General features: G+C 48.3%; 1 protein-coding gene across 5 annotated transcripts; it reads left to right on the top strand.

Moving 5' to 3' along the window:
• Positions 1 to 44: 44 nt before the first annotated feature.
• Positions 45 to 26,388, top strand: BCL7B (BAF chromatin remodeling complex subunit BCL7B). Of its 5 annotated transcripts, none has more exons than XM_005549367.3 (6): positions 45 to 261; positions 5,502 to 5,577; positions 18,457 to 18,553; positions 22,324 to 22,494; positions 24,737 to 24,816; positions 25,356 to 26,388. In XM_005549367.3, exons 1-6 carry the CDS (start codon positions 170 to 172, stop codon positions 25,446 to 25,448), a joined length of 609 nt encoding a protein of 202 aa, XP_005549424.1. In that variant the 5' UTR covers positions 45 to 169; the 3' UTR covers positions 25,449 to 26,388. The 5 variants fall into 5 exon arrangements, with proteins under 5 accessions (XP_005549424.1, XP_045245609.1, XP_045245611.1 ...); XM_045389674.2 differs by having other exon boundaries at positions 24,665 to 24,816; XM_045389676.2 differs by having other exon boundaries at positions 24,625 to 24,816.
• Positions 26,389 to 27,902: the final 1,514 nt, after the last annotated feature.

Here is a 27,902-nt window from a genome sequence, read left to right as displayed (position 1 = left end):
CCCAAGGGGCGGGCGGGTGCGCGCGCTTCCTCGCGCACGCGCGCACAGAGGGGGCGACGGCCGCGGTGACGCTGCGGCGGCGGCGGCGGCGGGCGGGCGGCGGCGCGAGGCGCGCGATACCCGGTGTCTTGGGAGCAGTGCCCTGGCCCCCGCCGCTCCCGCCGCCGCCATGTCGGGCCGGTCGGTCCGGGCGGAGACCCGCAGCCGGGCCAAAGACGACATCAAGAAGGTGATGGCGGCCATCGAGAAAGTGCGGAAATGGTGAGGGGCCGGAGGTTAGGGGGCTGGCGGGGGTCGCGGGTCCAGGCCCTGAGGAGCGCGGGACTGGCGAGTCGGGTGGGAGCCGACCGGCCGGCGCTGGGGGAGGGGGACGCGGGAGAAGGCGGGAGGAGGGCGCCGCTGGCGTCGGCGTGAGGTCAGAGGGCGCGCCGGCCGCGGCCAATCAGCGGGCCGCCCAGTTCGCGGGCCCGCCCACCTGCTGCGGCTGCGGTCGCGCGCTGCCCGGGAGGGGATGCCGGCTTCCGGCCCGTGCTGGGGCCGCCTGGCCTCGGTGTCGCCGCGCCCGGCCCAGCCGGGGGCCCGCCCTCCACTCTTCCTGGGTTTTGGCCCCGCCTGCGTTTCCAAGCTGGCCCTTGATAATAGCGAGTATCCCTGGAGTGATTTCAACCCGCCAGGCTGAGAGCTCTGCGTATTCAGGCATTGAAGTTGGGTGAGTTTATGGGTTTGTCTGTTAAGGGAGGAAGCCTGGTGTCATCCAAAGGAAAACCCCTCACTTTCCCCCAGAACCCGGCCCCTGCGCCGCGAGCTTGGTAGGCATTTTCTCTTGCTGCCCTGACGGCTGTCAGGAGAGTCCTTTGCAAACTATGTACCAGCCTCCCTTTAATTTCTCTGGTTCTGCTCTTGCTCATTACCCAGCCCGTTCATCGTCTGCACTGAGTGATTTTATTTTTCTCACTTCCAAGTAGCAGTGGTCTTTTTAAAGTGCACGTCCTTACTTGGGAGGCTGTGGTGGGAGGATTGCTGGGACCCAGGAGTTGGAGGCTGCAGTGAGCTATGATCGTGCCACGGCACTCCAGCCTGGGCTACGGCGAGAGACCCCATGTCTAAAATGTGCATGGAAGACGCCGGTTGAGCACGTATTTTGTATCCAGATCTCCGATACACACTGTGTCGGTGTGTATCAGAGTCATCACGTTAAACTTTCATAGCCAACTTTGTCAAGTTTTTTGTATAGCCAATTACTACCCATTATTAAAAACCCAAGTATGGCTAGGTGAGGTGGCTCAGGCATGTAATCCCAGTACTTCGGGAGGCTGAGGCGGGCGGATCGCTTGAGGCCAGGAGTTTGAGACCAGCCTGGGCAACATAGTGAGACCCGGTCTCTACAAAAACTAAAAGTTCAAGTAGATATTACCTCCCGCCAGGAAGCCTTCCTTAACGTCTCCCACCCCTCACCCTTTACTCCCTTTAAGATCATTGGTACATTGACCTTTATTTGTGTGTTTATCTGTCCATTTCCACACAAGAGGGAAGTTCCTTCTCTTTCTATGTCTGAGGGCTTCATATATAGTTGGGTTTCCGTATAAATAGTTTAATTTATTCATGGTTTTCCTCGTCCACCTTTAATCCTCCAAGATTTTGGTGAAACCTGAGAACAGGCACACCCTTCTCTTCTCCCCATTTTTGACCCCCCGCCCCTAGCAGGCTAGGCTCAAGGGCCGTCCTCTGTCACCTGGAACTCTGTACCAGCCTCTTCTCTCTCTGCTGCTCTTGCTCATTCCCCAATCTGTTCATTGTCACCGAGTGATTTTATTTTTCTCTCTTCCGAGTTACAGAGTGATCTTAAAGTGCACAGCTTTATTTGGGAGGCTGTGGTGGGAGGATCGCTGGAGCCCAGGAGTTGAGGCCGCAGTGAACTATGGTCATACCATGGCACTCCATCCTGGGCAACAGAGCGAGACCCCATCTGTAAAAAATATATAAAATGTGCATCTTATGCTAGCACCCCTAGTAATGCTTCAGTGGTTCCATTCTTGCTTTTAGGATAAATACCGAAGAAGGCCTTCCTTCCTGCCTCACTTGGCTGGCTCTTTCCCAGGATGCCCACCGTCTTTCCAGTGAAGTCACTCTGCTCTTCCTGCCGCCTGGCATTCTTCTTCCTCTCTTTTCTCCTCCCTCTTGCTGAGTTAACTCCTAGCGCAGCTCAAAAGTTGCTTCCTTAGGTTCACCACTTGAGATTCCCAATCTAGATCAAGTCCCCTTCACAGAACTTTCCACGATTGTATTAGATGGACTCATAAGACATTTCTTATATTTGACTTCTGTTTTGTTTTTCTTTTTAGACAGAGTCTTGCTGTGTCACCCAGGTTGGAGTGCAGTGGTGCAATCTTGGCTCACTGCAACCTCTGCTTCCCAGGTTCAAGCAATTCTGCCTCAGCCTTCTGAGTAGCTGATTGCAAGTGTACACCACCACACCCAGCTAATTTTTGTATTTTTGTAGAGACTGGGTTTCACCATGTTGGCCAGGCTGGTCTTGAACTCCTGACTTCAAGTGGTCCTCCCACCTCGACCTCCCAAAGTGCTGGGATTACAGATGTGAGCCACTGCATCTGGTCTCCTGTATTTGGCTAATTAACCTACAAAAATGGCAATTTGATATGGTTAAACCTAATAATTAAGTGACTAATCCTGAATTGAGCTATTCATGTCTGTTTCCAGATATAAGACAGGGTCTGTGAGGGCAGGGACCATGGATCTTGTTCTCTGCATCGCCAGGTCCTAGCACAGCCTGTTGTAGACTAATTGGTTGAATAAATGAGAAAATGGAGTGGTCTGTTCAGGAATTCTAGTTATTTTCTAAGACTTTAATTCATTCCTTCTGTTACATCACAGTCTTTTTACACTCCCAGTATGTCTTTTTTTTTTTTTTTTTTTGAGACCCAGTGTTGCTCTGTTGCCCAGGCTAGAGTACAGTGGTGTGATCTTGACTCACTGCAGCCTCCGCCTCTGGGGTTCAAGCAATTCTTTCGCCTCAGCCTCCTGAGTAGTCGGGATTACAGGTGTGTGCCACCATGCCCGGCTAATTTTTGTATTTTTAGTGAGGACAGGATTTTACCATGTTGCCCAGGCTGGTCTCGAACTCCTGGGCTCAAGTGATCCACCCACCTCAGCCTTCCAAAGTGCTGGGATTACAGGCGTGAGCTGCCGTCATCATTTGCTGAACAACATCAACAATTACAACAGCAGTTACTTTTTTTGCTTTTTCGTGACTTCACATTTGGACTTGACCCTTTGAGAAGTTGGCTCAGATCTGTGACAAAGCAGTTCTCTGCATTTGGCCCTTGTTCCTACTGACAGCAAGCACCTCTTAAGGTATCAGTGGACCTTACAATAAGCAGATTCGTTCTCTGCCTGGCATGCTTAGGGAATAACCTTCTTGGAATGAAGGAGAGGCTGGGCACGGTGGCTCACGCCTGTAATCCCGGCACTTTGGGAGGCTGAGGCAAGAGGATCGCTTGAGCCCAGGAGTTCAAGACCAACCTGGGCAACATGGTGAAACCCTGTTCTTACTAAAAATACAAACAATTAGCTGGGCATGGTGGCCTATCGTCCCAGCTACTTGGGAGGCTGAGATGGGAGATTCACCTGAGCCTGGGATTTTGAGGCCACATGGTGATCACGCCACTGCACTCCAGCCTGGGTGACAGAGGGTAGAGCCTATCTCACACACACACACACACACACACACACACACACACAAAATAGAGCGTTTCCTTTGTTCTGTCTCCTCCACACATTTGTTTGCAGACCTCGAAGGTGCTCTGTGGGCAAGCTCAGAACAGTGGCATTCTGATCTGGTGTGGATAGTTGGGGGTCCGTAGTCATTTAGAGAGTGACCTTGTGCAAGACTTTTATCCCTCTTGTCCCTTTGCTTATTTCGTGAATGTAGCGGACTGATAAACTCTGCCATTTTTACCCCTTTGGAACACAGCAGGAGACAAAAGGATTTCTACAAAGCTTTGGAACTTCAAAGTTGAAATTTAAAAAATTTCTTTAAACTAGTTTTCTTTTTCTTTATGCAGTCTTAGTAACCCAGAAAGGGAAAGGATCCTAACTTGTCACACCCACCACGCCGTACCCCCCAGCAGCAGGTGTCTCTCCTGGGATTGTCTGTCCCTTGGAAGAACCTTTAACTGGAGACTAAGTAGGCCAGGTGCAGTGGCTCATGCCTGTAATCCCAGCATTTTGGGAGGCCGAGGTGGGCAGATTGCTTGAGGCCAAGAGTTCAAGACCAGCGCGGGCAACAAAGAGAGACCCCCGCGTCTCTACAAAAAATAAAAATGTAGGCCGGGCGCGGTGGCTCAAGCCTGTAATCCCAGCACTTTGGGAGGCCGAGACGGGTGGATCACGAGGTCAGGAGATCGAGACCATCCTGGCTAACATGGTGAAACCCCGTCTCTACTAAAAAATACAAAAAACTAGCCGGGCGATGTGGCGGACGCCTGTAGTCCCAGCTACTCGGGAGGCTGAGGCAGGAGAATGGCGTGAACCTGGGAGGCGGAGCTTGCAGTGAGCTGAGATCCGGCCACTGCACTCCAGCCTGGGTGACAGAGTGAGACTCCGTCTCAAAAAAAAAAAAGAAAAAAAAAAAATAAATAAATAAAAATAAAAATGTAGCTGGGTGTGGTGGCGTGCGCCTCTAGTCCCAGCTACTCAAGAGGCTGAGGTGGCAGGATTGCTTGAGCCCAGGAGGTCGAGGCTGCAGTGAGCTATGATTGTGCCACTTCACTCCAGCCTGGGAGGCAGAACAAGACTCTGTCTCACTTAAACAAAGGAAAGTAGTAATAGAACTCATATATTTGGTAAAGAGAAAAGCACCCAAAGTAACTCACATGCAAGTAAAAAACAATATGGTGCTGTGTGTGCTACCTTCCAGCCTTATGTCCCACATCTTTTTTTTTTTTTTTTTTGAGACAGGATCTCTGTTGCCCAGGCTGGAGTGTGGTGGCGTGATCTCAGTTTACTGCAGCCTCTGCCTCCTGGACTCAAGGGATCCTCCCACCTTAGCCTCCCGAGTAAACTGGGATTACCGGCACATGCCACCACGCCCAGCTACTTTTTGTATTTTTTTTTGTAGAGATGGGGTTTCACCATGTTGACCTGGATGGTCTCAAACTCCTGACCTCAAGCGATCTGCCCACCTTGGCCTCCCAAAATGTTGGGATTACAGGTGTTAGCCACTGCGCCTGGCCTGTATCTTTTTTTAGAGATGAGGTCTCGCTAAATGGCCCAGACTGTTCTCAAACTCCTAGGCTTGAGCGATCCTCCTGCCTCAGCCTCCCACCTGGGATTACAGGTGTGAGCTACCATACCTCACCAAGAAGAAGTTCAGAAGGATTCCAGATTGAAGGAATGATCTGCTGAGTAGTAGAAAAGCACAAGTGATGAGCAGAAAACGCATTGCATTGTTTTATCGGTTCAAAGAAGTGTCTTTCTTTTAGGGAGAAGAAGTGGGTGACTGTGGGTGACACGTCCCTGAGGATATTTAAGTGGGTTCCTGTGACAGACAGCAAGGAGGTAAGTGTGGATGAAAATCAAAAGGTACCATTTTGTTTATTTCTTTATTTGATTGCCTCTTTTTTTATGAGATGGAGTCTTGCTCTGTCGCCCAGGCTGGGGTACAGTGGCGTGATCTTGGCTCGCTGCAACCTTTGCCTCCCAGGTTCAAGCAATTCTCTGCCTCAGCCTCCCGAGTACCTGGGGTTACAGGCATCTGCCACCACACCCAGCTGATTTTTGTATTTTTAGTAGACACGGGGTTTTACCATGTTGGTCAGGCTGGTCTGGACCCTCCTGACTTGGTGATCCACCTGCCTCAGCCTCCCAAAGTGCTAGGATTACAGGTGTGAGCCACTGCACCTGGCCTAATTGCCTCTTAATTAAAGGAATTTATTTTCCCAGAATTGAGTGGAAAATACTTCAAGGCACCCCTGTTACTGGTCCATGCAAGGCCTCTCTTTATTATTTTCCTTCTTTATTCCTTTCCCTTAACTCAAGCCTCTTTTCTAGGGCTTGACAAACTAAACCCTGGCGTATTCCTTACGTTTTTCAGTATATTTCTATTGGAACATAACTGGCTGGGTGTGGTGGCTCATGCCTGTAATTCCAGCACTTTGGGAGGCCAAGGTGGGCGGATCACTTAAGGTCGGGAGTTTGAGACCAGCTTGGCCAACATAGTGCAACCCCCATCTCTACTAAAAATACAAAAAAATTAGCCGGGCTTGCTGGTGGGCACCTGTAATCGCAGCTACTTAGGAGGCTGAGGCAAGGAGAATCGCTTGAACCTATAAGGCAGAGGTTGCAGTGAGCTGAGATCTTGCCACTGCACTCCAGCCTAGGGCAACAGTGTGAGACTCATCTCAAAACAAACAAAAAACCAAACACATAACTATACCCACTGATTCACTTATTGTCTGTGGTGCTTTTGAATTACGATGACAGATTGAGTGGTTGCCATAAGGCCTAATGGCCCATAAAACCTAAAATATTTATCATCTAGCCCTTTAAGAAAAAGTTTGCTGAGACTTGCTGTTATGCGATTAGCCCCCTACTATAGTGTATTATGTGTATATACATCTTTCTAATTCTGATGTAGGCCTTTGTGATTCATCTTTGTTTGGATACCTGCATATTCTTTAAAAATACATAGCGTTTTTTCATATGTGTATTTTTGTTTTTAAACAAAACTTACGGCCGGGCGCGGTGGCTCAAGCCTGTAATCCCGGCACTTTGGGAGGCCGAGACGGGGGGATCACAAGGTCAGGAGATCGAGACCATCCTGGTTAACACGGTGAAACCCCGTCTCTACTAAAAAATACAAAAAATTAGCCGGGCGCGGTGGTGGGCGCCTGTAGTCCCAGCTACTCGGGAGGCTGAGGCAGGAGAATGGCGTGAACCCGGGAGGCGGAGCTTGCAGTGAGCTGAGATCCGGCCACTGCACTCCAGCCCGGGCGACAGAGCGAGACTCTGTCTCAAAAAAAAAAAAAAAAAAACAAATAAACAAAACTTACATATGTACAGCATTTTGCCAGAAGCTCTTTGTATTCTCTTTGGTTCAACTGTGGTTTTTTTCTTTGGGTTTTTTTTTTTTTTTTTTTTTGAGATGGACTCTCGCTCTGTCACCCAGGCCGGAGTGCAATGGTGCAAGCTCAGCTCACTGCAACCTCCACCTGCCAGGTTCAAGCGATTATCCTGCCTCAGCCTCCTGAGTAGCTGGGATTACAGGCGCCTGCCACCATGCCTGGCTAACTTTCGTATTTTTAGTAGAGACGGGTTTCACCATGTTGGCCAGGCTGGTCCTGAACTCCTGACCTCAAGTAATCTGCCCGCCTCGGCCTCCCAAAGTGCTGGAATGACAGGCATGAACCACCGTGCCTGACCCAACCTTGTTTTGAGAACCCTCCATGTATCTGTAAATATAAGTAGAATTATTACCTTTGACTCATGCATTGCATTTTCTTATTTGCTGTGAGTACCTTTATCTACGTATTTTCTGGGTGATAAATACCCGGATTATTTTTCCAACTTTTTTTTCTAATTGTTTTTTAAAATTTCAAATATAAAACATACAGAGAAGTATATAAAACAAATGTACAGTGTATGAATAATATAAAGTTAACACCCTTGTGAGAACCACTCAGTGTAAAACATAGAGCTTTGCCAAGACCCCAGCAGACCTCTCTGCAGCTCTTCCCATCCTCTTCCTCCTGCCCCTCTAAAGGTAATCACTCTCTTACTTTTGCTTTTCTTACCACTCTCTAGTCATTCATAAACAGTTTTTCCTTTATTACTATTTTTGAGATTTTTTTCCCACAGACAAAAATCTCACTATGTCACCCAGGCTGGAGTGCAGTGTCATGATCTCCACTCACTGGAGCCTTGACCTCCCAGGCTCAAACAATCCTCCCACCTCAGCCACCTGAGAATCTGGAACCACAGGCACGTGCCATCGTGCCCAGCTAATATTTTTTTCTTTCTTCTTCTTTTTCTTTTTTTTTTTTTTGGCGGGGGAGAGATGGGAGTTTGCTATATCAGCCTAGGCTGATAGATCTCAAATTCGTGGGATCAAATGATCTTCCCACCTCAACCTCCCAAAGTGGTGGGATTATAGGCATGAGCCATCGTGCCCACCCTTTTTGCTTTTTTTTTTTTTTTTTTTTTTTTTTGAGACGGAGTCTTGTTCTGTTGCCCAGGCTGGAGTGCAGTGGAGCACTGTAAGCTCCGCCTCCTGGGTTCACACCATTCTCCTGCCTCAGCCTCCCTAGTAGCTGGGACTACAGGCGCCCGCCACCACACCCGGCTAATTTTTTTGTCTTTTTTAGTAGAGACGGGGTTTCACTGTGTTAGCCAGGATGGTCTCGATCTCCTGACCTTGTGATCCGCCTGCCTTGGCCTCCCAAAGTGCTGGGATTACAGGTGTGAGCCACCGCGCCCGGCCCCTTTTTGCTTTTTTAGAGATGGGGGTCTCCCTTTGTGGCCCAGGCTGGATTTGAACTTTTGGGCTCAAGCGATCTTATCTCAGCCTCCCAAATAGCTGGGATTACAGACATATGCCACTGCACCAGGCTCTAACATTTTGAGCGTTATTTCTTTTGCTCAGCATTATGTTTATAAAATGCATCCATGTTGTCCTTGGAGTTATCCATTCCTTTTCATTGCTCTCTCTGCTGTATTTTGCTGCATATTCATCACATGGCTAAGTGTAGTTTATTTTTCTGGTTCTCCTGTAGATATTGAGGTTGTCCACAGTTAGGGCTAATAGGAGCAATGCCCCTGTGAGCATTCTTGTCCAGAACCCACATAAGCATGTACATGGGTTTTCCTAGGATATATTCTCGGAAGGGAAGTGGCTGGGTCTTAGGGTATGTATGTTTTGACCTATATTAGCTGATGCTAAACTATTTTCTGAAATGGTAGTTGTACCAATTTATATTCCCACCAGAAACAAGAGTTTTCTTTTTTTTTGAGACAGAGTTTCACTTCTCTTGCTTAGGCTGGAGTGCAATGGTGCAGTCTTGGCTCACTGCAGCCTCCCCATCGTGGGTTCAAGCGGTTCTCCTACCTCAGCCTCCCGAGTAGCTGGGATTACAGGCATGCGCCACCATATCTGGCTAATTTTGTATTTTTAATAGAGACTGGGTTTCTCCATGTTGGTCAGACTGGTCTTGAACTCCCGACCTCAGGTGATCCACCCGCCTTGGCCTGCCAAAGTGCTGGGATTACAGGCATGAACCACCATGCCCGGCCTGCTCGTTTTTTATTGTTATTATTATTTTTTAAGACAGGATTTCAATCTGTCGCCCAGACTGGAATGCAGTGAAATAATCTCGGTTTACTTCTACCTTCATCTCCTGGGCTCAAGTGACCCTCCCACCTCAGCCTCCTGAGTAGCTGGGACTACAGGCACATGCCACCACATCCAGCTAATTTTTGTTGTTGTTGTTGTTTCTTTATTTTGTTTTGTTTTTTCGAGACAGTCTCACTCCGTTGCTCAGGCTGGAGTGCAGTGGTGCAATCTAAGCTCACTGCAACCTTCGCCTCCTGGGTTCAAGCGATTCTCCTGCCTCAGTCTCCAGAGTAGCTGGGATTACAGGCACACACCACCACGCCTGGCTAATTTTTGTATTTTCAGTAGAGACAGGGTTTCACCATGTTGGCCAGGATGGTCTCGATCTCCTGACCTCGTGATCTGCCCACCTCCGCCTCCCAAAGTGCTGGGATTACGGGCGTGAGCCATTGCGCCCAGCCTTGCCTAAAATTTCATGCACCTACATTTTTTTTTTTTTTTTTTTTTTTGAGACAGGGTGTCACTCTGAGGCTGGAGTGCAGTGATGTAATCTTGGCTCACTGCAGCCTCCGCCTCCTGGGTGCAAGCAATTCTGGTGCCTAGCCTCCCAGGTAGCTGGAACTACAGGTACATACCACCACACCCAGCCTAATTTTTGTATTTTTTTAGTAGAGACAAGGGTTTCACCGTATTGGCCAGGCTGGTCTGTAACTCCTGACTTCAAGTGATTTGCCCATCTCAGCCTCCCAAAGTGCTGGCGTTACAGGCATGAGCCACTGTGCTCGTCCTCATGCACTGACTTCTTACTGTTTTCTTCTACATTTGTTTTTCTTTTTGCTAGAGTACATCCTTCAAGAGTTTTGTCAAAGAGAGCTTCTGTGGGGAAAACTTTCTGAAAATATCTTTGTTTCACTTTCATGTTTAAAATTGATTTTATCTGTATATGAAATTCTAGGTTCAAAATTACTTTCTTTCTGCACTTTGAAGCTATTACTCAATTGTATATCCAGTGTCGCTGTTGAGAAATGTGATGTTATTCCCATTCTTGAGTCTTTGTAGGTGATCCACTTGGCTTCCTGGAAACTTTAGCATTTCTTCTATCTTTGATCTCCTAGGAATCTAGGAATTCCCTTAAAATATCCTGAAATGTTTTTTTCGTTTGTTTATTTGTTTTTTGTTTTTTTTTTTGAGACTGTCTCACTCCATAGCCCATGCTGGAGTACAGTGGTGCAATGATGGTTCACTGTAGCCTCGACTCCTGGGCTCAAGAAATACTTATGTCTCCACCTCCCAAGTAGCTGGGACTACAGGCACGTGCCACCACGCCCGGCAAACTTTTAAATTATTTGTAGAGACAGGGTCTCACTGTATTGCCCAGGTTGGTCTCAAACTCAACTCAAGCGATCCTTCTGCCTTGGCCTCCCAAAGTGCTAGGATCACAGGTGTGAGCCACTGCACCCATGCAACTGCTTGCCTGCCTCCCTTCCTGTCTGCCTGCCTTCCCTCCCTCCCTCCCTCCCTTCCTTCCTTCCTTCCTTCCTTCCTTCCTTGACGAGTTTTGCTCTTGTTGCCCAGGCTGGAGTGCAAGGCACAATCTCAGCTCACCGCAACCTCCACCTACCGGGTTCCAGTGATTCTCCTGCCTCAGCCTCCCGAGTAGTGCTTGCACCACCATGCCCAGCTAATTTTGTATTTTTGGTAGAGATGGAGTTTCTCCATGTTGGTCAGGCTGGTCTTGAACTCCTGACCTCAGGTGATCCACCCGCCTCTGCCTCCCAAAGTGCTGGGATTACAGGAGTGAGCTACCACGCCCAGCAACCGGCTTTATTTCTTAACTTTTCTCTCATTCATTTCATTTCTCATCTTTTCCTGGTGCATTCAGAGTTTCTCAACACAGTTTTTGCTTATTAATCTTTTATTTAGCTGTTTGTATTTAAATTAATTTCGTTCACTTAATTTTTATTTGAGCAAATTATTTTTATTTATTTATTTTTTTTTTTGAGACGGAGTCTTGCTTTGTCGCCCAAACTGGAGTGCAGTGGCCGGATCTCAGCTCACTGCAAGCTCCGCCTCCTGGGTTTACGCCATTCTCCTGCTTCAGCCTCCCGAGTAGCTGGGACTACAGGCGCCCGCCACCTCGCCCGACTAGTTTTTTGTATTTTTTAGTAGAGACGGGGTTTCACCGGGTTAGCCAGGATGGTCTCGATCTCCTGACCTTGTGATCCGCCTGTCTCGGCCTCCCAAAGTGCTGGGATTACAGGCTTGAGCCACTGCGCCCAGCTGCAAATTATATTTTTCATAACAAATTGCCTCAACTGGTTCTTCCTCAAAACACTTTTTTTTTTTTTTTTTTTTTTTTTTGAGACAGAGTCTCGCTGTGTCACCCAGGCTGGAGTGCAGTAGCATGATCTCATCTCACTGCATCCTCTCTCCAACTTGCAGGTTCAAATGATTCTCCTGCCTCAACCTCCTGAGTAACTGGCATTACAGGCATGTGCCACCATACCCAGCTAATTTTTTTCTATTTTTAGTAGAGATGGGTTTCACCACGTTGGCTAGGCTGGTCTCGAACTCCTGACCTCAAGTGATCTGCCTGCCTTGGCCTCCCAAAGTGCTGGGATTACAGACATGAGTCACTACCCCTGGCTAAAACAACTTTTCAATATTATCCGTATCTTTCTGAGAAGATCTATGTTTAATTTCAGTTCTTCTGCTCCTTCTGGTATAGACTATTCTATTTATCAGAGTACCTGTATTTCTCCAATCTCTGGTGAGTTTTATCTGTTCTCTTACCTTTTATTCCCTTGGGACTCTCAGTTGCTTTGGCTGGTAATGTATAACTAGGAGGACCGAAGCCTGAGCCGTAGTTTTCCTTTCTGTAAATGAATTTAGGAGGTCAAGGTTAGCCTCAGGGTTCAGCCTCTCCCTTTTGCTCTCTGCTGTCGTCTCTGGCTCCAGGAAACCTCCTAGCACCAACCCTACGGACTCTGCCTTTATCTGAGAGCGGCCATCCCAAGAAGTTCTAGGATGCCAAATTCATGGAGTTGATGGGGCATGGTTCTGGAGCAACTGTTTATTCCCTATCCAGCCCTGGCTCTGGTGAGGCCATTACCCACGGGAGTCAAAGGCCAAGCAGTAAAATCTCTTGGGCATTGTGTATAGATAGGAGTAGATGCTGCTAAAAAACCCCCTTCCCTTGGCCAAGTGCGGTGGCTCACGCCTGTAATCCCAGAATTTTGGGAGGCCGAGGTGGTTGGATTAGCTGAGGTCAGGAGTTCAAGACCAGCCTGGCCAACATGGTGAAACTCCATCTCTACTAAAAATACAAAAAATGAGCCAGGCATGGTGGCAGGCACATGTAATTCCAGCCATTCGGGAGGCTGAGGCAGGAGAATCGCTTGAACCTGGGGAGGCAGAGGTTGCAGTGAGCCGAGATCGCGCCACTGCACTCCAGCCTGGCAACAGAGTTAGACTCTATCTCATAAAAAAGAAAACCAGGCCAGGCGTGGTGGCTCAGGCCTGTAATCCCAGCCCTTTGGGAGACCGAGGTGGGCGGATCACGAGGGCAGATCATGAGGTCAGTAGATCGAGACCATCCTGGCTAGCACAGTGAAACCCCATCTCTACTAAAAATACAAAAAATTAGCCGAGCATGGTGGCGGGCACCTGTAATCCCAGCTACTTGGGAGGCTAAGGCAGGAGAATGGCGTGAACCCATAAGGTGGAGCTTGTAGTGAGCCAAGATCGCGCCACTGCACTCCAGCCTGGGCGACAGAGCAAGACTCCATCTCAAAAAAAAAAAAAAAAAAGAAAACCCCTTTCCCTCCAGCTCCCCACAACTCAACCCCCTTGATCCCTCCCGGGGGCTCCTCACAGGCTTGTGTTGGCTGAACTGGGCTCTTGAGGGTCTATCAGTCTATCTCCCCTGTGGTGGTCCATAGTGGTGTGCTGTCTTCTAGCATAGATTTGTTAGTTTAGGAAAAATGGAAAAGAGAAAAACACCATGAAGGAGACGAGAGAGTGGGACATGGCTGCTGGGACAGTAAGTTGGCACCAACTTTGTACAGGTCACATTAGTCATATGTATATATATATATCTATCCACTTTCAAAATACCTATTACTTCAATATAGAAGTTTTACCTTTAGGAATTTATCTTCAGGAGATATGCTGTATTCAAGGTACTTCTACAATGTTGAGTGTTATGGCATTATTCATAATATTTAAAAATCTTGAGGCCAGGCACGGTGACTCACACCTGTAATCCCAGCACTTTGGGAGGTCGAGGCAGGTGGATCACCTGAGGTCAGGAGTTCGAGACCAGCCTGGCCAACATGGCAAAACCCTGTCTCTACCAAAATACAAAAATTAGCTGGGTGTGGTGGCACCCATCTGTAATCTCAGTTATTCAGGAGGCCGAGGCCGGAGAATCACTTGAAGCCAGGAGGTTGAGGCTGCAATCAGCCAAGATCATGCCACTGCATTCCAGCCTGGGCGACAGATTGAGACTCTGTCTCAAAAATAATAATAATAATATTTTTTAAAGCTTGGCCAGATACAGTGACTCATGCCTGTAATTCCAGCACTTTGGGGGGCCAAGGTGGGAGGATCACTTGAGGTCAGGAGTTCTAGACCAGCCTGGGCAATGTAGCAAGATATCGTTTCTACAAAACATTAAATTAAATTTAATTTAAAAATTATTGGGTGGAGGGTAGGAGGAGGGAGAGGATCGGCAAAAATAACTAGGGTACTAGACTTAATACCTGGGCGATGAAATAATCTGTATAACAAACCCCCGACACAAGTTAACATATGTAACAAACCTGTACATGTACCCCTGAACTTAAAATAGAAGTTAAAAAAAAAAAATTAGGCCAGTTGCAGTGGCTCACTCCTGTAATCCCAGAACTCGGGAGGATCTCTTGACACCAGGAATTTGGGACCACCTTGGGAAACACAGTGAGACGTTGTCTCTACAAAAAAATAATTAGCCTGGTGTGGTGCCACATGCCTGTAATCCCAGCTACTTGGAAGGCTGAGGTGGGAGAACTGCTTGAGCCCAGGAGTTTGAGACTGTAGTGAACTATAATCATGCCACTGCACTCCATCCTTGGGGATAGAGTGAGACCCTGTCTCAAAAAAGTAAAAAAATAATAAAAATTATAAGCAAAGTAAAAATGATTGTACATAATTCACTAAGTGATTGTGCACCCATACCTTGTAAAGCCTTGTAACTGTGATAAAAGATGTTATCGCTGGGCATGGTAATGCTGTCCTATAGACCCAGCTACTCAAGAGGCTGAGACAGGATAATCACTTGAGCCCAGGAGCTGGAGGCTGTAGTGTGCAAGGATGGTGCCTGTGAACAGCCACTGCACTCCAGCCTGGACAACATAGCGAGACCCCATCTTTTTTTAAAAAAGAGAGAGATTTTGGTAGCATTATTCATTGGGTTAGGAGAATGTTTATAGTATGGTGAGTGGGGAGGAGAAGCAAGTTTATGCTGTATTAAGACTCTTTTTCTTTTTTTTTCTCGAGCCAGTCTTGCTCTGTCGCCCAGGCTGGAGTGCAATGACGTGATCTTGACTCACTGCAGCCTCCACCTCCTGGGTTCAAGTGATTCTTCTACTTCAGCCTCTTGAGTAGCTGGGACTACAGGCAGCTGCCACCATGCCCGGGTAATTTTTGTATTTTTAGTAGGGATGGGGTTTCGCCATGTTGGCCAGGCTGGTCTTGAGCTCCTGACCTCAGGTCCTCAGGTGATCCACCTGCCTCGGCCTCCCAAAGTGCTGCGATTACAGGCGTGAGCCACCGCACCCGGCCTATTATGACCCTTTTTCACACAAATATATGTTGATATTGTGGCTAGTCATATAGTTGATTTTCTTTTTCTGTATTTTCAGAATTCCCTGTAGCGAATATAAATTTTGTATCAACAACACAGAACTATTAAATATAAATGAGGTATCAGAAAAAAGTGATGATAAACCCAAAAATTGGCGTCAGTGCTATATGAAACTGTGCATCAGATACATTGCCACGTCCTTTTTGAAAGCAGTGAGGCTCCAAAAAAAACCTGTAAAAGATTATAATGGTAGGTGTGGTGGCTCACGCCTGTAATCCTGGCACTTTGGGAGGCCGAGACAGGTGTATCACTTGAGGTCAGGAGTTCAAGACCAGCCTGGTCAACATAGTGAGACCCTGTCTCTACCTAAAAATACAAAAAATTAGTTGGGTATGGTGGCACATGCCTGTAATCCCAGCTACTTGGGAGGCTGAGGCAGAAGAATCGCTTGAACCTGGGAGGCGGAGGTTGCAGTGAGCCAAGATTAAGCCAGTGCACATCAGCCTGGGCAACAGAGCGAGACTCCATCTCAAAATAAAATAATAAAGTAAGATATGATAAGATAAAATAACATAAAAGAATCAGACCAGGCACAATGGCTCACACCTATAATCCCAGCACTTTGGGAGGCTGAGGCCTTGCAGTAGAGCTTGCAGTGAGCTGAGATGGCACCACTGCACTCCATCCTGGGTGACAGAGTGAGACTCAGTCTTAAAAAATAAAATAAAATAAAAATTAGCCAGCATGGTGGCATGTGGCTATGGTCCCAGCTACTTGGGAGGCTGAAGTGGGAGGATCGCTTGCACCTGGGGGTTCAAGGCTGCAGTGAGCTATGATTGTACCACTGCACTCCAGTCTGGGTGACACAGCAAGACCCTGTTCCAAAAAAAAAAAAAAAAAAGAATAGAAATAAAAGATGCAAAACTAAATGTCCAGTATTTGGGAAGTGATTAAATGAATCATGGAAATATTAAGCAACCATTAAAAATGTTGATCGGGTACAGTGGCTCACATTTGTAATCCCAACACTTTGCGAGCTGAAGCAGGTGGATCCCTTGACGTCAGCAGCTTGAGACCAGCCTGGGCAACATGATGAAATCCTGTCTCTACAAAAATTAGCTGGGTGTGGTGATGTGCACATGTGGTCCCAGCTACTCAGGAAGGCTGGGGTAGGAGGATCACTTGAGCCCGGGAGGCGGAGGTTGTAGTGAGCCGTGATTGTGCCACTACACTCTAACCTGGGTGACAAAGCAAGACCTTGTTTCAAATTAAAAAAAAAAAAATTATGTAATATATGTAATAGTAAAGTGTTTGCAATTACATCAAAATTATATCTGAAAAATGAAGGAAAGGACACAGGGACCCATAACTGCAATTGATTTACTCCAGAGGTAAGATTGAGTTATTGGCCGGGCGCAGTGGCTTGCGCCTGTAATCCCAGCACTTTGGGAGGCTGAAGCAGGTGGATCACAAGGTCAGGAGGTTGAGACCATCGTGGCTAACACACTGAAACCCTGTCTCTACTAAAAAATACAAAAAATTAGCCGAGTGTGGTGGCGGGCACCTGTAGTCCCAGCTACTCGGGAGGCTGAGGCAGGAGAATGGCGTGAACCTGGGAGGCGGAGCTTGCAGTGAGCTGAGATCCGGCCACTGCACTCCAGCCTGGGTGACAGAGCGAGACTCCGTCTCAAAAAAAAGCAAACAAAAATATTGAGTTATTAACAAAAATTATGTTACTAATACAATGCATCTACCAGAAATGTATAAAAAGTATGAACTGGTAAATTTGAGCCTACTCAGATTTAAACTTTTGGCTTTTGGGATGCTCTCATTTTCATATGCTTGGATTTACTCTGGGCTGGTTTTTTTTTTTTGAGATAGGGTCTAACTCTGTTGCCGAGGCTGGAGTGCACATAGCTCACTGCAGCCTCGAACTCTCAGGCTCAAGCAATCCTCCCAACTCAGCCTTCTCAGTAGCTGGGACCATTGGCATGTGCCACCATACGTGGCTAATTTTTTATTTTTTGTAGAGATGGGGTCTTACTATGTTGCCCAGGCTGGTCTCAAACTCCTGGGCTCAAGCGATCCTCCCACTTCAGCCTCCTCAAGTGCTGGGATTACAGGCATAAGCCACTGTGCCTGGCCCTTTGGCTTTCTTGTTGCAAGCTGGTGCTTACCTGCCCACTGTGGTTGCCCTGCACTTATAACCTATATCTTTCTCGAAACAAATGTTATAGGTAAAAATAGACATGGGGTGATCATTTTGTTTTTTGAGTTTTTTTGTTTGTTTCTTTTTGAGACGGAGTTTTGCTCTTTTGCCCAAGCTGTTATAAAGTGGCAGAATCTCGGCTCACTGCAACCTCCACCCCACAGGTTCAAGCAATTCTCCTGTCTCAGCCTCCAGAGTAGCTGGAATTATAGGTACATGCCACCACGCCAGGCTAATTTTTGTATTTTTATTATTTATTTATTTATGGTTTTATTTTTATTTTTTTTTAGATGGAATCTCGCTCTGTAGCCTATGCTGGAGTGCAGTGGTGCCATCTTGGTTAACTGCAACTTCCACTTTCAGCAGTTCTTCTGCCTCAGCCTCCCAAGTAGCTAGGATTACAGGCACGTGCCACCACACTTGGCTGCTTTTTGTAGTAGTTTTAGTTGAGACAGGGTTTCACAATGTTGGCCAGGCTGGTCTCGGACTCCTGACCTCAGGTGATCCATCCATCTTGGCCTCCCAAAGTTCTGGGATTATAGGCATGAGCCACTGCGCCCGGCCGGGGTGATCATTTTGAATGGATGAGGCTGACGGATCAGGAATAGAGCTAGCCCGGGCCCATTTGTCCTGTCACTGTCTGCGTTACACGAGGTTCCTTCTCTCACTTTTTTCCCCACTCGGCTACTGAAACCAGAATCTTTTTCAAATGAGTGTTTTGTATTTCTTGCCCTTTTGCATAGAGAAGGGTTGCCTGAGCAGTTTGATCAGGGCAGGAGAGGGATACTATGGGACGTTCTAGTTGAAGTGTATATATCTGCCTGTTGCTTATGATTCATGATATTCCTGCTGGAAGGGTTCATTTTTTCTGAGGCTTGAGGAGAAGTGCCTTGTCCAGGATTCTGTTTTTCCTTGGGTCCTTGGATTCTCATGCTGCTGTCATTTTTCCTGTTCAGTCCTAATCCAGACCTCTGTGGTCTGTCACATAGCACCCTCCTCCCTCTCTGTGAGTCTCCTGCTTGGCTCTGTCATATTCCTCTTTTTTTCCTTTTCTAGAAAGAAAAGTCAAAATCGAACAGTTCAGCAGCCCGAGAACCTAATGGTTTTCCCTCTGATGCCTCAGCCAATTCCTCTCTCCTTCTTGAATTCCAGGGTGAGTTGCATCTCTGTGTCTTCCTTGCAGGAGAACAAAAACTTGGATGAACGCATTAATAAGAAGAATTGGCCGGGTGCAGTGACTCATGCCTGTAACCCCAGCGCTTTGGGAGTCCGAGGTGGGCAGGTCACCTGAGATCAGGAGTTCAAGATGAGCCTGGCCAACATGGTGAAACCCAGTCTCTACTAAAAATACAACAAATTAGCTGAGCGTGGTGGCACGCGCCTGTAATCTCAGCTACTCACGGGGCTGAGACAGGAGAATCGCTTGATCCCAGGAGGTGGAGGTTGCAGTGAGCTGAGATCGCACCACTGCACTCCAGCCTGGGCTGCAGAGAGACTCTCTCAAAAAAAAAAAAAGAATTCTGTGTATCAATTCAGCGCCTGCTTTTTCGCTGGTATTTTGCTAGGCACTTGACCTAAATCTTTTCATTTAAACTTCACGGTAACACTGCAAGATAGATAATGGTATCCTCGTTTTCCAGTGAAGGAAACAGGCTCAGAGAGGTTAAGTTACATGTCTGAAGTTACATAACTTGTAAGTGACAGACTCTGTGTCAGGTCCTGGTTGTCTGAATCAGAAGCCTTTTTTTTTTTTAGATTGTACTTCATTTTTTATTTTTTGTAGAGATAGAGTCTGGCTATGTTGCCCAGGCTGGCCTTGAACTCCTGGCCTCAAGCAGTCCCCCAGCCTTGGCCTTCCAAGGTACAAGCAAGAGCCACTGCACCTGGCCTAGACTGTATGTTTTGTGATAGTGGCTTAGAGAAGGCTACCCAAAGCCGAAGCTTTTGCTTACCCACTGTTAGGACGTGTTCTGCCTCCTAAACTAATCCGGCTGGGTCAGCACTGTAGTCATGATACTGCCTTTTACGTTTACCTGCTAGGTACTGTCTACGAAGCACTTTTACTTTACTGTCTCATTTTTACCCATATATCAGCCTGTGATATAAACCAGGCAGTTATTATCATCCCTATTTAAGGAAACAGATGCTCAGGGAGGAACGGTGTTTTGCTTAAGTTCAAAAGTGACAGCTTTATTCATTTGGTAACAAAATGCTACTTCCATTTTAGTGTGGGTATTAAAGGTCTTTGTAGGAGTCAAGACTAGCGTGAGTTTATGACTTTCTCTTCAAAACCAGATTTGAGCTAACCCAGCGTGTAGTTATCCCTTCCCCACCTCTTTCCCAGGCCCCACCAAGGTCAACCATATACTGTTGGAAAGGGAACACCGATGTGTGTTCAGTAGTCAGAAAGCTCTGGGAGACATATGAACCTCCATTTCCTCAGTCTGGCCACCATCTCCTCCTTTTCATTTAGTAAATACCATGAACTGTATGCAGGTACCGTGCGTTGCACTGGGGAATCAAGGACAAGTGAGCCACAGAGCCTGTCCACAGGGGCTCACGGGAGGACGCACGTGTGCAAAATGGTAAATGCAAGCGTGCACAGGCTATCATGGGAGAGTAAGAGAGGTTGGTCATTTCCACCCATGCGAGCCAGGGAGGCAGGGCTCCATGGAGGAAGTGATGTCGGGACTGTGTTGGGAGGTCTGGGGCTTTCCAGGACATGAGAAGGCAGCCTAGCCAAGTATGAATAGCTAGGCAGAAACACCCGTGCATGACGAAGCTTTTGGGTAAGGGTCCAGCCTGCCTGGAGCTGAGGATGCTTGTGGGAGAACAGCAGGCACTGAGGCCAGAGATCAGAAAGGACTTCCTATGTTGCAACAAGGCCAGCTCGTGCCTAGCCTAAGAAGTACTGGGTATGGCCGGGCGCGGTGGCTCAAGCCTGTAATCCCAGCACTTTGGGAGGCCGAGACGGGCGGATCACGAGGTCAGGAGATCGAGACCATCCTGGCTAACACGGTGAAACCCCGTCTCTACTAAAATACAAAAAAAAACTAGCCGGGCGAGGTGGCGGGCGCCTGTACTCCCAGCTACTCGGGAGGCTGAGGCAGGAGAATGGCGTGAACCCGGGAGGCGGGGCTTGCAGTGAGCTGAGATCCGGCCACTGCACTCCAGCCTGGGCGACAGAGCCAGACTCCGTCTCAAAAAAAAAAAAAAGTGCTGGGCATGGTGGCTCATGCCTGTAATCCCAGCACTTTGGGAGGCTGAGGTAGGCGGATCACCTGAGGTCAGCAGTTCGAGACCAGCCTGGCCAACATGGTAAAACCCCGTCTCTAATAAAAACACAAAATTATCTGGGCGTAGTGGCGCAAGCCTGTAATCCCCGCTACTCAGGACGCTGAGGCAGGAGAATCGGTTGAACCCGGGAGGCAGAGGTTGTGTTGAGCCGAGATCGCGCCATTGCACTCCAGCCTGGGCAACAAGAGCGAAATTTTGTTTCAAAAAGAATACTGGGTATGACATTTCTCCCTTAGGCAGCAGTGGAGCGTCGAAGGGTTTAGAAAGGTCTCTCTGGCAGTGGTTTGCAGTTCAGTTTAAGGTACATGAGACTGGAGGCAGGGCAGTGAGGTAGGTGGCTGTTGCAGGAGGCCAGGCTAGAGATGAGGAGGCTTGAACTGAAGCAGTAGAAGAGGAAGGAATGAGCATAAATGATACCAGAGCAGAAATACTTTGGTGACTGACTGCTGTAGGTGCAGCAGAGGAAGGCACTGGTGACTATTTTTTTTTTTTTTAATTATTATTATTTTTATTTTTTGAGACGGAGTCTCGCTGTGTCACTCAGGCTGGAGTGCAGTGATGCAATCTCAGCTCATTGCAACCTCCACCTCGCGGGTTCAAGCGATTCTCCCACCTCAGCCTCCCAAGTAGCTGGAATTACAGGCGTGTGCCATCATGCCCGGCTAATTTTTGTATTTTCAGTAGAGACAGGGTTTTACCATGTTGGCCAGGCTGGTCTCGAACTTCTGACATCAAGTGATCAGCCCACCTTGGCCTCCCAAAGTGCTGGGATTACAGGTGTGAGCCACCGCACTCGGCCTAGTAACTCTTAAGTTTTGAAATTTGGTGATGACTAAGCCTTCAGGCAGAACTCCCAGGTGCTAATCTATCAGTCCTTGGGGCAGTCAGGCAGCTGAAGCCTGAGCTCACCACCTTCAGACACCACCAGCCTCCTTCAGATGCCCAAGGGTGCCTGACAAATGTCATTTTCTACACATCTTGTGATGTGAGAAGGAATGAGAAGTACTGACCAGAGACACAGCTACACCCCTCCCTTCCACAAGCTGCAATCAGTGGATAATAAAGAAGTGTTTAATAAGCATATCCTGACCTTCCCGAAGTGTAATGTTGCATAAACATAAAGATTCTAGGCCGGGCGCGGTGGCTCAAGCCTGTAATCCCAGCACTTTGGGAGGCCGAGACGGGCGGATCACGAGGTCAGGAGATCGAGACCATCCTGGCTAACACGGTGAAACCCCGTCTCTACCAAAAAATACAAAAAAAAAAAAAAACTAGCCGGGCGAGGTGGCGGCGCCTGTAGTCCCAGCTACTCGGGAGGCTGAGGCAGGAGAATGGCGTGAACCCGGGAGGCGGAGCTTGCAGTGAGCCGGATCTCGGCCACTGCACTCCAGCCTGGGCGGCAGAGCGAGACTCCGTCTCAAAAAAAAAAAAAAAAAAAAAAAAAAAAAAAGATTCTGGCTGCTCTGGTACTTATAATCTATGTCGTGTAGGCCGGGCACAATGATTATTATGCTCAGTTGTATCCTTGACTGCCTAAAGTGATGCCAGGCCCTTGGCTCTGTCCAGAGTTCCTCTTGAGGAGAATGACCACACTCAGCTGCTGCCTTTGTTCTGTTTGGTTTTCAGATGAAAACAGCAACCAGAGTTCCGTGTCTGACGTCTATCAGCTGAAGGTGGATAGCAGCACCAACTCAAGCCCCAGCCCCCAGCAGAGTGAGTCCCTGAGCCCAGCACACACCTCCGACTTCCGCACGGATGACTCCCAGCCCCCAACCCTGGGCCAGGAGATCCTGGAGGGTGAGTCGTGGTTGGCCCAGGATGAGTTTCCTAGAAGGGCCTTGCTTCCTGCTCTTGTTGCGTCTCATCTTTAGAGTAACAGGCTCGAGAGAGTACCTCAGAGCCAGGCGGCACCAAGCCCTTTCTCACCAGCTTGGGATATTTTGAGGAATGATTATATTTTCCCCTTTCACAGAGTGAAGGGAGAAAACAAGCCTTAGAGTTGAGTGCCAGGCTCTGCGGAAGGAACTTGGGTATTTGACACCTGGTATAATTCTCTTAAAAATCCTGTGAGGTGGCAGCTATTGTCTTCTTTTACAGATGAGGAAAATGAACATTCAAGGCTTAGAAAGGTTAAATTGGGCCAGGCATGGTGGCTCACACCTGTAATCCCAGCACTTTGGGAGGTCTAGGTGAGCGGGTCACTTGAGGCCAGGAGTTCAAGACCAGCCTGACCAACATGACAAAACCCTGTCTCTGCTAAAAACATAAAAAATTTAGTTGGGCATGGTGGCACGTGCCTGTAATCCCAGCTGCTCCAGAGACTGAGGCAGAAAAATCGCTTGAACCTAAGAGGCAGAGGTTGCAGTGAGCTGGGATCACACCAGTGCATTCTTGTCTGGGCAACAGAGTGAGACTCCATCTCAAAAAAAAAAAAAAATAAAAGGCCTGGCATGGTGGCTCATGTCTGTAATCCCAGCACTTGGGGAGGCCAAAGCGGGTGGATCACCTGAGGTCAAGAGTTAGAGAACAGCTTGACCAACATGGTGAAACCCCATCTCTACTAAAAATACAAAAATTAGCCAGGTGTGGTGGCACATGCCTGTAATCCCAGCTACTCGGGAGGCTGAGGCAGGAGAATCACTTGAACCCAGGAGGCAGGGGTTGCAGTGAGCCGAGATTGCACCACTGCACTCCAGCCTGGCGACAGACCTAGACTCCATCTCAAAAAAAACAGAGTGAGGCCGGGCGCGGTGGCTCAAGCCTGTAATCCCAGCACTTTGGGAGGCCGAGACAGGCGGATCACGAGGTCAGGAGATCGAGACCATCCTGGCTAATACGGTGAAACCCCGTCTGTACTAAAAATACAAAAAAAAAAAACTAGCCGGGTGAGGTGGTGGGCGCCTGTAGTCCCAGCTACTCGGGAGGCTGAGGCAGGAGAATGGCGTAAACCCGGGAGGCGGAGCTTGCAGTGAGCTGAGATCCGGCCACTGCACTCCAGCCTGGGCGACAGAGCCAGACTCCCTCTCAAAAAAAAAAAAAAAAAAAAAAAAAAAAAAAAAAAAAACAAAAAAAAACCAAAACAAAACAGAGTGAAAGGTTAAATTGCTTATCTAAGATCACATGGCCGTCTAGTAACTGTTGGAATGAATGTCACTTGTCCTTCTGTCTTCGGCATTTTTGCTGTCTGCATCACATCCTGCTAAATTTTTTTCCTTTCCTTTTTTTTTTTTTTTTTTTTTTTAAGAGATAGGGTCCTGCTCTGTTGCCTAGGCTAGAATGCAGTGGCTGAATCCTAGCTCACTGTAGTCTTGAACTCCTGGGGTCAAGTGATCCTCTTGCCTCAGACTCCCTAGTAGTAGGATTGTAGGCCTGTGCCACCATGCCTGGCTATCTTTTAATTTTTTGTAGAAATGGGGTCTCACTGTGTTGCCCAGGCTGGTCTTGAACTCCTGGGCTCAAGCGATCCTCCCACCTCAGCCTCCAGAGTAGCTGGGATTATAGGTGTGAGCCGCCATGCCCAACCCAGGTTTCTTGTTATAATATGGATATATAGATGTGTCTTAGGCCCTTGTTAGCTTTCCTGTGCTGTGACCCGTTAACAGCCAACTACAAAATGGAACTTGTTTCTCCGTGGGAAATGCCAATTGTAGTTAATATTTATTGTGTTCTTACTATTTGGCATGCACTGTTCTTAGCTCCTGTGTTTATTACTTCATCTAGTCCTTATAGCAACTCTCAGAAAACTGGGAGATTGAGTTAGAGTCATAATGTTTGGGCTGGAGGATGACAAGATGAGCGGATTTGTGGGTTCCAGATATCTCCAGCCCAGCAGAGATGGCCCTCTGCAGTCTAGCAGTATTTTGCCCTTCCACCATTCATGACTGTGACCTGGTCCAGCTGGGCCCTGAATGAATGTTTGCTTCTCAGGCCAGTATTCTCCCCTCCTCACCAAGCCACCTCCACACAGCTCTAAGGAAGCTTCCCCAGGTCCAGGCCTCAGGGGACCCCTGCCCTCAGGCCGACCCTGCTGCCTTTTCAGAGCCCTCCCTGCCCTCCTCGGAAGTGGCTGATGAACCTCCCACCCTCACCAAGGAAGAACCAGTTCCACTAGAGACACAGGTAAGCAGTCACTTTGGGGTTTCTAGTTTTTCATTTGTTTGGTTTGAGGCAGGGTCTCGCTGTTGCCCAGACTAGAGTGCAGTGGCACAATCGTGGCTCATTGCAGCCTCCACTGCCTCCCGGGTTCAGGTGATTCTCCTGTCTCAGGCTCCTGAGTAACTGGGATTACAGGCGCCCACCACCACACCCGGCTAATTTTTATATTTTTAGTAGAGACGGGATTTCACCATGTTGGCCAGGCTGGTCTCGAGCTCCTGAGCTCAAGTGATCTGCCCATCTCAGCCTCCCAATGTGCTGGGATTACAGGTGTGAGCCACTGTGCTGGCCAGGCTTCCCAGTTTCTAAGTCAAAAAACCAGGAAAGACTGGATGTGGGCTTGGATCTGCAGCACTGGAAATGAGTCCCCGGGTTGTAGGCAGGGGAGGAAGTTTGATCATCTGCTGGAAGGAGCAGGGTGGGCATCCCATTATAATTCAGGTGGTGGGAAGGTTCTGGTTGGGAGGGGTGGCCCTGGCATTCCATGCTCTGCCTGCTCCTAGGTCGTCGAGGAAGAGGAAGACTCAGGTGCCCCACCCCTGAAGCGCTTCTGTGTGGACCAACCCACAGTGCCGCAGACGGCCTCAGAAAGCTAGCACCGTCCTGGCCCTCTGCCTCCTGGCCCTGCCTCTATTTATTGCATTCTGGTTCTGGCCGCGCTGCGTTGCTGGGGTAAGGGCAAGCACTGGGGTCGAGAGCCTGCACACATGAGCCTTCTGGGCTGGAAGGCTGGCGTAGGACTTGGGGCTGTAGCATCATCTTCCCGTCCCTGGCACCTGTGTCTACTTGCTCCCGAGAAGAGGAGCGCTCATGTCTTTTTTGCACCCCAAGTTGGCTGGAGCATCGGCCACCCCAAGATTCATCTGTCACCTCCAGGCAGCAGTCTCTGCTCCAGAATCTCTGGACAGAGCTGCTGGCAGCTTCTGCGAGAAGAGAGAGATGTGGAAGGCACCCTCTAGAAGAGAGTGCCTCGGGTTACTTGAACTTGAATGGAGACTGTAGACTCCCGGACTTTCCCCTAGGACTGGGGGCCCTGTAGGCTGCTGTTGGAGAAGGACTGGGTAGAGACGTTGGAGGGAAGGGAAGGGCTTTTCTCCACACAAGGGCAGAGTCTGTCTAGATTTCTTGCTGTCCTGCCAGTTCCGCCCATGCCTGAGGTGGTCCTGCCCCTCACGGGCACCCTAGCTGCTGACAGTCCTTTGTGGCCGCCGTCCCCATCCCCTGCCCTCAGCACACACGTCCGCACACACAGCTTTCTTTGTTCTCACCTGTACCTGTCATTCCAACATCCCTGCCTCTTGCCACAAACTGCCCCAGCAAGAATTTGAGGTTCTGACACAGTACCCATCCCCCACAGTACCCCTTCAGCTCAGTTTCTAGAAAGCTCCCTTTTCTTTGAAATCTGCATGTTAAATTGAACTTTGTGATTTTATTTTTTGTTTCAAAAAAGTTTAAGAAAATGGAAATGGGCAAGTGAGTGAAGACATATTTTAGCACTGAATAGAATATTTTTAAAATTAAACTATTTGAAATATGTCCTGTTGGTATCTGAGTGCTTCCTTCTTGAAGGTTGCGGAGTTGGGTGGGGGTGGTGGCTGAGTGCTTGTGGGGTCACTGTGGGCTGGGCCTGCCTATCCTTTCACTCCCACAATGTAGACTTCATGACAGTGATTTCCAGCCTCCCTTTGAAGCTGTCACATAGTTCAAATTATGCTTCTTGCTGGGCGCAGTGGCTCATACTTCTTATCCCAGCACTTTGGAGGCCGAGGCAGGAGGATCACTTGAGGCTAGGAGTTTGAGACCAGCCTGGGCAACATAGCAAGACCCTATCTCTATCTAAACAATATTTTAAAATTAAAACATAACAACCAGGCCAGGCGTGGTGGCTCACACCGTAATCTTAGCACTTTGGGAGGCCGAGGTGGGTGGATCACCTGAGCTCAGGAGTTAGAGACCAGCCTGACCAGCAAGGTGAGACCCTGTCTCTTCTAAAAATACAAAAATTAGCCAGGCATGGTGGCAGGTGCCTGTATTCCCAGCTCCTTGGGAGGCTGAGACAAGAATTGCTTAAACCTGGGAGGTGGAGGTTGCAGTGGGCCAAGATTACGCCACTGTACTGCAGCCTGGGTGACAGAGCGAGACTCCATCTCAAAAAAAGCAAAACCAAATTCCATCCCTGTGTACACCAAATGCAATCCATGGACGTGTTTTCCACAGATCCAAGTAGTTCGGAGGGATTCATGAGTTCTTTGTTTTTTTTTCCCTTGTGGTAAAATACACATAAAAGGTTTTTTGTTAGTTTTTTGAGACAGTCTCGCTCTGTCACCCAGCAGGCTGGAGTGCAGTGGTGTGTTCTTGGCTCATTGCAACCTCTGCCTTCTGGGTTTAAGCGATTCTCATGCCTCAGCCTCCCAAGTAGCTGGGATTACAGACATGTGCCACCACGTCTGACTAATTTTTGTAATTTTAGTAGAGATGGGGTTTCACCATGTTGGCCAGGCTGGTTTCGAACCCCTTAGGCTCCCAAAGTGCTGGGATTACAGGTGTGAGCCAGTGCACCTGGCCAAGAGTTACTTTTGTCATCGTTGTCAAGTGTGCATTTCAGTGGTACTGAGTACTGAGTACATTCGCAGTGCTGAGCAGTCCCTACAGTGCAGCTCCGAACTTTTTCATTACCCCGAATGGAAACCTCATGTCCAGTTAGCATCGTTCACCATCTTCCCCTCCCTTTGCACCCTGGCAGCCACAGATCTGTTTATTTCCCAGAGTGATTCCCCTCATTTCTCACAGGGGCTCCAGGTGTCATGGATGAGACTATAATCCAAGTTCTACTGTTCTGTCTTATTTATTATTATTATTATTATTTTTTTTTTTTTTTGAGACAGAGTCTCGCTCTGTTGCCCAGGCTGGAGTGCAGTGGCCGGATCTCGGCTCACTGCAAGCTCCGCCTCCCGGGTTTACGCCATTCTCCTGCCTCAGCCTCCCGAGTAGCTGAGACTACAGGCGCCCGCCACCACGCCTGGCTAGTTTTTTGTATTTTTTAGTAGAGA

This window comes from Macaca fascicularis, chromosome 3 (genome assembly GCF_037993035.2).
Source record: "Macaca fascicularis isolate 582-1 chromosome 3, T2T-MFA8v1.1".
Lineage (NCBI taxonomy): Eukaryota > Metazoa > Chordata > Mammalia > Primates > Cercopithecidae > Macaca > Macaca fascicularis.
The sequence above is the reverse complement of the archived record's forward strand: the minus strand, read 5'-3'. Positions and strand labels throughout refer to the sequence as shown.